The sequence below is a fragment of the Garra rufa genome, chromosome 23, assembly GCF_049309525.1.
Source record: "Garra rufa chromosome 23, GarRuf1.0, whole genome shotgun sequence".
Taxonomy (NCBI): domain Eukaryota; kingdom Metazoa; phylum Chordata; class Actinopteri; order Cypriniformes; family Cyprinidae; genus Garra; species Garra rufa.
Window position 1 is genome coordinate 835,904 of NC_133383.1, and position 9,965 is coordinate 845,868.

The following is a 9,965-nucleotide window of genomic DNA, read 5'->3' on the forward strand; positions in this document are numbered from 1 at the left end:
TTGTAGCAATAGCCAAAAATACATTGTATGAGATAAAATTATCCATTTTTCTTTTATGCCAAAAATATGTTCCATGTTCCATGAAGATATTTCATAAATTTCTTACTGTAAATACGGCAAAGCTTCATTTTTGATTAGTAGTATGCATTGCTAAGAACAACTTTAAAAGCGATTTTCTCAGTATTTAGATTTTTTTGCACCCTCAGGTTGCAGATTTTCAAGTAGTTGTATCTCAGCCAAATATTGTTCTATCCTAACAAACCAGACATCAATGGAAGGCTTATTTATACATTGTTTACACATAAAACATGCATATTAGTACCATGCAGTCTTGACAATAAAGCTTCTTTATTTGCATTGATGGTTTCCTTGAAGAACTTTTAACATCCATGGAAAATTTCAATTGCACTAAAGGTTCTTGATCAAAATGGTTTTCACCCAAAAAAAAAAAAAAAAAATTATATATAATTTTTTTTTTTTTTTCTGAAAACTGCTGACTAGAAGGTTTGGGGGAACTAAAATGGCTCTTCTATGTCATGCGAAAACCCAATTTTAAAGCCTTTATTTCTAAAAGTGCATGATTATTTATAGAGCCAAAAATTCTTTGTTGTTCTAGAACCAATTAAGCCTAACTATGGTTCTTGAGTTACTATTTGTGACCCTGGACTCCAAAACCAGTCATAAGCATCAATCTTTCAAAACTTAGATTTATACATCATCTGAAAGCTGAATAAATAAGCTTTGGTTTGTTAGGATAAGACCATTTTTGGCTGAGATATAACTGTGAAAATCTGGAATCTGAGGGTGCAAAAAATTCAAAATATTGAGAAGATTGCCTTTTGTTGTCCAAATGAAGTTTATATCAATGCATATTACTACGAAAAATTACATTTTGATATATTTATGGTAGGAAATGCACAAAATGTATTCATGGAACATGATCTTCATATCCTAATGTTTTTGACCTAAAAGAAAAATCTATAATTTTGGCCCATACAATGTATTGTGGGCTATTGCTCCAGGGTCACATGTAATGAAAAAAGGGAAATAAAAGTGCCAATCTTATACCTTATTTCCCCATTAAAGGTGATACAAACAGACATTGAAGCTTTTTTTATAGGCGTTGACGGTTCCATGAAGAACTCAAATGGAAGAAATCAAAAGGTTCTTTAGATTATCAAAATGCTTTTCAACATTAGAAAAATTGTTATTTGTAAAAACCGCTGACTTGAAGTTTTCAGGAAACCAAAATGGCTCTTCCATGACATGTGAAAACCCCATTTTGAACCTTTATTTTTAAAAGTGTATGATTCTTTAGAGAGCCAATGTAGGTTCTTGTTCAAGAACCAAGTTAGCCTAACTAGGGTTCTTGAGTTACTATATAGTTCTTTGGAGAGCCTCTGTTAGATCAGTATATTGATTTCTGGCCTCAGAATTACCAGTATGTAAATGCCGTTTTCTGTGAGAAATCAAATATTTTTTTGTTTGTATTGTTAATCAAAAACACTTTTTAGCTGTCTAAGGTTCAGCATATTGGTTTCTAGGATTGGAAGCACCAGTTCACAGATGGTTTCTGAAGAGCTGAAGAAAAAAACTGTTCTCTGAAGATGTCAGAAAATCTTGGGTTCCTCAGCAGTGTTGGGGGTAACGCATTACAAGTAACACAACTTGCAGAATAATAATTACTTTTTCCGAGTAACTAGTAAAGTAACGCATTACTTTTTAATTGACAAGAAAATATCTGAGTTACTTTTTCAAATAAGTAACGCCAGTTTTTTTCCTCCATTTATTGATTAAAAGCTCTCCTGTCCCCATGTTGAGAGAAATTGTAAGATGTTACTTTAGTTCTAGAATAAATGTGAACACGCATTAATTCATCTCAATCACTAAAAAAAAATACAGTATTCCTCAAAATGAATAAAAACTGTGAAATTTAACTCGCAAACCTGCAATAATTAAATAATGCAAATATCCTTTAATCCCATTTTATTAACCGATGTCTTTGCTGCAGTCCTTCGATGATCCAGTTCATCCATACTAATAAGCAAAAATTACTCAAGATAATCTAACATTTGTTTTTACTTTTTTTATTGCTGAAGAGTTGACATTTTTTTCTTCTGCGGTCTACAGTATAGTCATTAATGTACTTTTCTCTAAAGAGGCTTTTGGTGTGAAAAGGCTTTTACATTTTTTTTTTTAAATATTAAAATCAAACAAGCAAGCCCTGCCCAGTAATTAGTTACTTTTTTAGGGAGTAACTCAATATTGTAATGCATTACTTTTAAAAGTAACTTTCCCCAACACTGATCCTCAGTGAACCTTTCACTGGTCTGTTCTTAAAAGAACCAGTTTTTCTTAATATAAAGAACATATGAATAATCCAAAGAACCTTTTTTTCCACTATAAACAATCTTTTGTGCTTTGGAAATGGATGTTAAAAGTTCTTCATGCACTTTGAACATCCATGGAACCTTACAGAAATGTTCTTTAAAATCATTCTTTTAAAAAACTGTTCACTGAAAGGTTCTTTGGAGAACCAAAAATGGTTCTTTTATGGCGTCAGTGCAAAAACACTCTTTTGGATCCTTTATTTATGGAACCTTGAATGACAATAAACAACTTTTAGTTTAGAGTAGTAATATGCACCCTTAAGGTGCTAATATGCACATTTTAGGGGAAAGCTAGGTACAAAGATGCCCTGCCCTATAGTGATAGCTGTTATACTTCTTTTTTGCATATTTTCTGAGCACAGGAAGTCAATAATGATTGGTTAGACCAACTGGTTTGTAGTTTTTTTTTATGATTGTCCATCCTTTCAAAATGCTAAAAAACCCAAGCATTTTGAATGCGCTGCCACTTTTGCCTTCAATTTCAAACATATTCCTTTCCACCATCTCTTTTTGATTGATTTTTCTTCAAGTTTCCCCCAGTCCCCAGTGTTTCTGGTGCTTCATTGTGTTCGGTGACCCCGGTGGGCTCAGCGGGCCGCTCCACCTCTGCTCTTCCCTTCATTTTAAACACTCAATTTATTTCCTTTATGAGATGGATCTTGTAGATTGAATCATTTTCACAGTTGGGGGCTCATTGTGGGCCTGGAATGAAATGAAGTCCCAGATCAATCCCGAACGGGAACAACGTGAGCTCGGCATCGCGTGACAGAAGCTTAAAACGGCTGTGGGGACTGTTTGTGTTTCTCACGTCGAGATCCTTCAGTCGTCCGCCGCCGAATGATTTTGATTGACTGCGGCGTAATCGGCCTTAATTTCAGCACTTTGCTTTTCATGTCAGAAATTCCATAAAGGTGTCATTTCAGCCGTATTTTCCGCCAGAAGATTTACTGCTCTGAAATGGAGCAGTTTTTTCCACCTTCCTTGTGTTGCAGGAAGCTAAACAGCCATGAAATTGCCTGAATAATGGTGGTTAAATCCAATCTCGGTTTGTCGCCGTTTCTTCCCCGTACACTTCTGGCCCTAGGTCCCGCTTTCATTTGAAAGCCACTGCGATTGTAGACATCTCAAAATTGGCCGCCAATGATATTGGCTTACATTTATTGTGGCACTAAGATGGCATCACAAGCATATATAAAGCTGTTTCCAATTTGCTGCTTGTTTAGCATTGTAGCTCCAGCTGAGTGGATCCCACATCCAAACGCCATGAAATGAATTCCACTCAAGCCACAAGAAACAAAATTAGCTCCTTTCCCATCCCCCTCCTCATCTCTATTTCCCCCTCTTGATTTCCCAAGGTAATCCAATTTTGTCCTGAAGAAAGACCAAATTAATTTCATAATGCACTGATCAAACATTGCCTGAGGTGTCTCCCTCCACGAAATGAGTTTTTAGAGAGATGCAGATGTCTGAGGATGAACAGCCAGCCAAGGAAATAAGGAGACGGAGAGCGACGCAGACGCTCCAATATCTTCATTTTTATTGGACGATTTTTCTTGTGTGACGTCTGATCATTTTTAACTCATCCGGTATTCATCACTCTTCCATATTTATTGCGAAACACCTCCGGCACGAAGCGCTTCGTCGGACAGCGTGCTCTCAAATTGGAAACATTGTTTTTCTGCGGAGAGTTTAACGGATGCTACTTGTAATCCATTCAGGGTGTTTGCTGGGTAAAATGCCAGCAAACATGGATTTGTGTGCCCTTGGGAAGATAAATGTGACCCTGGACCACAAAACCAGTCATTAGGGTCAACTTTCTAAAATATTTGGCCGAGATGCAACAATTTGAAAATCTAGAATCTGAGGGTGCAAGAAAATCAAAATGCTGAGAAGATCGCCTTTAAAGTTGTCCAAATGAAGTTCTTGATATTACTAATCAATGCAATGCATATTACTAATCAAAAATCGAGTTTTGATATATTAACAATAGGAAATTTACTAAACATCTTCATGGAAATTCATCTTCACGTATCCTAATGATTTTTGGCATTAAAGAAAAATCTGTAATTTTGACCTATACAATGTATTGACGCCTGCTACAAATATACCTGTGCTACTTAAGACTGATTTTGTGGTCCAGGGTCACAAATGTTGCTAAAATAAGGCTATAAAACCCATACTAATTAGTCCTAAACAAGACTAAATCAAGAGTCTTGTAAAATATTTACTTCAAAATGATGTGAAAATCATCCTGCTTATTCATTCACAGAAAACAAAATCTTGATATAATGTTTTGTGATAGAAAGCTGTATGCGAAGGAGTGACAGTGGCCATTATTATTTAGTGATTTACACCTGAGAGACAAAGAGCAGGTATCAGATCAAAAAACATCTGATATATGCTTTGTACTATCGTTAAAAAAGGACGTTTTAAATCTGAGAAATTAACAATTGTTTAGCAAGTTATAAACATCTATTTGCGAACATAGTGTTAATAATAAACATGATCTAAAGCATCCATTATGTAACAGCGTACACTCATATTACTTTCATATCGCATTTATTTAATTATTTTATTAGTATTATAAAAGTACTACAATTTGTCATACTAGTAATTTTATTATAAATCGAAAAGCAAGACGTCTTGAAAAAACTTGGAAGTTGAAATGCCAGTGATTGATCCTCTGCTGCCATCTTCAGGTTATATTGTTCATTTCATGTCATTTTCATCTTAAAAAGATGTTTTCTGTGAAAAGACATTTTTTTCCTTGTCGTCTTTATGAATAAAAAGCGATTCTTTGAAGTTAATTTTATTGCACAGCTGTAGAGTTGAAAAATAATAAAGGTAATATTTTAAAGCAAGATTTTAAAAATGTGTTCATGACTATGAAGGCAAGGTACTGATTATCAAGAATTCAATTAAGATGTCCTTGAAGAGAAGTATTGCTAGCTAGCTAACGTTAGCCTAAACATAGCGTTTAGCTGTCAGCATTTAAATGTACAACTATGCAGGTTCTCTCCTGGGATTTAAATGATATGTTGTTAAATAATATATAACTGAATGTTCATGCCGCTATCAATATTTACAATGTTGCAATTATTATTTTTCTCATTTTCTGATGAGACCGAGGCCGTAGAGGAGTCTCAAGAGTGTCCACCTATATATAGCACACATAAAATGAGCTTCACCGGAAGTTTACGAGCTGCTTATCATTATGCGGAAATTCTAAAGAACACTGCATATGGTCAATTGACAGAGAATATAACAGTATTCTTAGTGTCTTTCGCTCAACTTTACCTGTCAAATTTCACGCCGCCAATGAGAACAATTATTCATGCCGTTTTCTCCTTGTCCACAGGTGAGCCGATCTCCACCTGCACCTCTCGCTACCCGTCCGCGGCCGAACTGGACGCCTACGCGCAAAGGACTGCCGAGAGCCCGCTTTCAATCAAAATCTTCCCCACGAACATCAGAGTCCCGCAGCACAAGCAAATCAGCAGGACAGTCAATGGCCTGGACACCAGCGGCCAGCGCTTCGGCGCCTACCCGCACCCCTACGCCGGCGCTTACCAAGGTTTGCTGGCGATCGTCAAGACCTCCACTGCGGCCAAAGGCGTCTTAAAGAGCACCGATGGAAAACGGACCAAGCTATCGCCAGTCCAAATGGCAGTGGCTCCATATGCGCCACCCAGCAGCAGCAGGCATCGTCAGAAGCCGTATGGCGTCGTGTCCCACGGCGTCGTGCATCACATGAGCCGTCCATCCAACGTCCAATCCAGTCCTTCGTTCTTGGCCGCGTCGTGCGCCGACTCAAATTTCGCCCAGAGCGCTCTGGCTTATTCCGGAGCCGTTCTGCCAACTCAAAGTGCGGACGTGGCCGGTTCGGATTACTGGGCGCAGCGGCACTATCCGCACGTGTACGCCGCCGGAAGCGGAAGTGGGAGCGGAGCCGTCGTCAGTCGCTCGCCCGACGTCTCCTACAGATCTCACCCTCCCAGTCTAACCGTTCTAGACAAGGTCACGTCGTCCCCTGCGATGCACGCCGACTTCTCGGTCGGCCAGTTTTTCGCTCCCGCTTGGAATAGCGTGCTTGCCACACCGAATAGCGACTGTTACAACCCTCAGGAGCTGGCCCCGCGCCTCCATCCGCACTCCCGACAACCTGCGCCGTACCTGTGCTGCGGGCCGCCCGGGAAGAGCCTGTGCCAGCCGTCGGTCCTCAGCAGCAGCCTGCAGTCTCTGGAGTGCCTCATCAGCGAGATACACCCGCCCTGCATCAAGGAGCGCATGCTGGGACGAGGATACGACCCGCACCTTCAGCCTGCACACCTTCAGCTGCCTGTGCTGAGATAGGACACTCGAAGCGGCTGAGTAAGTAAGGTTGTGTGGGTCACAGGTTTAAGCGTTGCTGGTGTCACTGGATCCTCTCAATCATTCATGGGTACTGTATTTATCAAGCTAGCATCCGTTCAAAGAGATCTAAAGCTTTTCTAAGGCCTCTTTCACACATTCTGCATCTGGGAGAGAGTGTTTAAAAATTTGGGGTTGTAGCGTTTATGAAAGACGTCTTTTCTGCTTACCAAGGCTGTATTTATTTGATCAAAAATACAGTAAAATCTGTAAAATTTTGAAAAATTATTACAATTTAAAACAGATCTTTTCGATGTGAATATCTGTTAAAATTTAATTTATTTCCGCGATCAAACCTGATTTTTCAGCTTTGTCACTGCAGTCTTCAGTGTCACATGATTCTTCAGAAATCGTTCTAATATGCTGATTTGCTGCTCATATTTTTGTGGAAACTGATTAGTTTTATTTTTCAGGATTCACAGGTGAATAGAAAGTTCTAAATAACAGCATTTATTTGAAATAGAAATATTATAGAACATTATAAATGCCTTTACAGACACTTTTGATCGATTTGATGCATCCTTGATGAATAAATAGTATGGAAAAGACAAAGTACATCATGCACGGATGAGGTTTTCTTTAGACCGCAGAGTATAATCAAAACAGGCTTGATCTTGATTATAAAGCAGCCAAATATCACACAAGTAGTCGTTCAGATGGACATCGTATTTGAAATAGAAATCTTTTGCAACATTCTAAATGTCTTTGTCACTTTTGATCACTTGAATGCATCCTTGATGAATACAAGTGTTAATCTCTTATTGAAAAAACGTACTTTTGAGTTGTGGTGTAAGTTATAAAGTTGAATTAAAAACTCAAATTCTCATTGTGTTTAAAAGCCAAACCCCCGAATGAAGTTCTAAACGGCTTCATCTTCATTCAGTCAGATTGAATAGAAAGTGTCACTTTGTGACAAAAGGCATTTTATCAAACAAGGCTTTTGTTGCCTTTTTATTGAGGGCTGCTTTGGAAAATATTATAATAAATATGTTTCTAGTGCATTTTCACTGTGTTTGGCTAATATTTTCATTCTTTTCCTGCTGATATCAGTCACTGTTCACTGTGAAAACAGCCTCGGGAGCAGAAATGTGACCCTGGACCACAAAACCAGTCATAAACACCATTTATACATCATTGTTTGTTAGGATAGGACAATATTTGGTGGAGACAACTATTTGAAAATCTGCAATCTGAGGGTGCAAAAAATTCTAAATATTGAGAAAATCACCTTTAAAGTTGTCCAAATCAAGTCCTTAGCAATGCATATTACTAATCAAGAATTAAGTTTTGATATATTTACGGCCGGAAAATTTTCAAAATATCTTCATGAAGTCCTAATGCTTTTTGGCATTAAAGAAAAATCAAAAATTGCTGCAAATGTACCCGTGCTACTTAAGACTGGTTTTGTGGTCCAGGGTCACAAATGAGCATGAAGCGTTCACATGTGATGTGTGAAACAGGCCTAGATCTCTCTTTTGAAATGCAAATGATTTTAAAGTGCAGGTGATGACACACGTCCTGAAAGCTGCAAATGATCAGAATTTTCCCTCAGACTATAGCTGCCAAAAACACGTCAGGAAGTGACGATGATGTGTTTCTCCTGTGCCGTTTACTCTGATCACTGCAACACTTTCACAAGCCTCTGAAATGACACTAAATCATAGCAGTTATGATTTCTCCTGTTGTAACTCATCGACAATGTTTCTGGCATGAGTCGCTTGTAGGAGCATTTACTTTAAATGGGAAAAAAAATGCATATTTTGACTCTTGCTGCCAGGATGACATTCATATTTATATAATTCTTTATTTGAATTGTTTTAATCTAAAGTGTTTTGTGTTTGTCTTTAAAAAAACTCAACCAGAATGTGATTCCTGACAGATTCTGATGAGGTTTTTGATCTGCTGATCCTCTATGAAGCTGTGATGATGGTTTTGGGATCACAACCTCTCCATCAACACCTGTTATTATTTACCACTTGAACCCATTAGTATCTTAAATATTTTATTCCTTCTCTTTTATTTATTGATTTTTGAATCAGGTGTCTGTTTTATTGTGTGTGTGTGTGTGTGTGTGTGTGTGTGTGTGTGTGTGTGTGTGTGTGTGTGTGTGTGTGTGTGTGTGTGTGAGTGAAACGGCACACTATGGGCTCGACGTTTAAAAGTGCAATTATACTGTTGGCAAAGGAGCTTCAGTGATGATTTACTGTGTGTGACTGTCTGAAATCTACTTCACCAATAAGATTGTCAAATAAATATAATTTAGGAATGTTTTCTATTCCTGCTGGTCTGTTTGTCGTTATTTTTAGTGCATGACGTGACGAACATGATGAAACTATGGAAGTCTGTTTCTGCCACTAAATAGAAAAAAAAAGGTTATTGCAACTTTTCTCACAATTTTCTCAATTGCATGATGCAAACTCCCAATTCTGATGTTTTTCTCTGAATTGCATGATGCAAACTCCCAATTCTGATGTTTTTCGCAGAATTGCATGATGCAAACTTGCAATTCTGACTCTTTTTTTTTTCTCTGAAGTGCATGATGCAAACTCCCAATTCTGACTTTTATTTCTGTGAATTGCATGCACGATGCAATCTTGCAATTCTGACGTTTTTCTCAGAATTGCATGATGCAAATTCGCAATTCTGGCTTTTTTTTCTCTGAATTGTGAGAGCTCGCAATTCTGTGAATATAATCAGTCTTTTTTTCTCCTCAGAACTGGACTTTATAACTCGCAATTGCAAGGAAAAAAAGTCGCTATTTACTTTATTTTTTTTTTCAGTGGCGCAAATGGGCTTCCACATGAAACTGAAGCCTTTCAAACACAATCAGAGGTCAGATGCAACAATACAGTAATTTTTTGCTTAATCTAAAGCATAATAATTTTAAATGCTCAAGGTTTAAATATGCTGCAGTGAAGATGAAAATGTCTTTAAAAGTGTCTTTAAAAATAGGTTTAGTATTTTTCCTTCAACTGATTTTGGAGTGAAATTTTCTTTAAAAATATATATATTTTTCTTGTTCTTGAATTTAGGTTGAAATTTCTGTAGGCAAAATATAATTTGGATAATTCCTAAGATATTTGTTGATATAATTATGTCTTCCTCTTGATTTTGAAGTGATTTTTTTTATTGTAGATGACTTTTTTTTCTTTTGCTTTTGTGAAA

General features: G+C 37.4%; 1 protein-coding gene across 1 annotated transcript in view; it reads left to right on the forward strand.

Moving 5' to 3' along the window:
- The window catches only part of LOC141299599 (protein FAM222A), a 54,711-nt gene extending 45,689 nt beyond the window's left edge, over positions 1–9,022 (forward strand). Inside the window, exon 3 of the mRNA XM_073829972.1 lies at positions 5,749–9,022. Within this exon, the coding sequence (XP_073686073.1) occupies positions 5,749–6,743 (995 nt within the window). The 3' untranslated portion in view covers positions 6,744–9,022. The remainder of the gene's footprint in view (positions 1–5,748) is intronic.
- Positions 9,023–9,965: the final 943 nt, after the last annotated feature.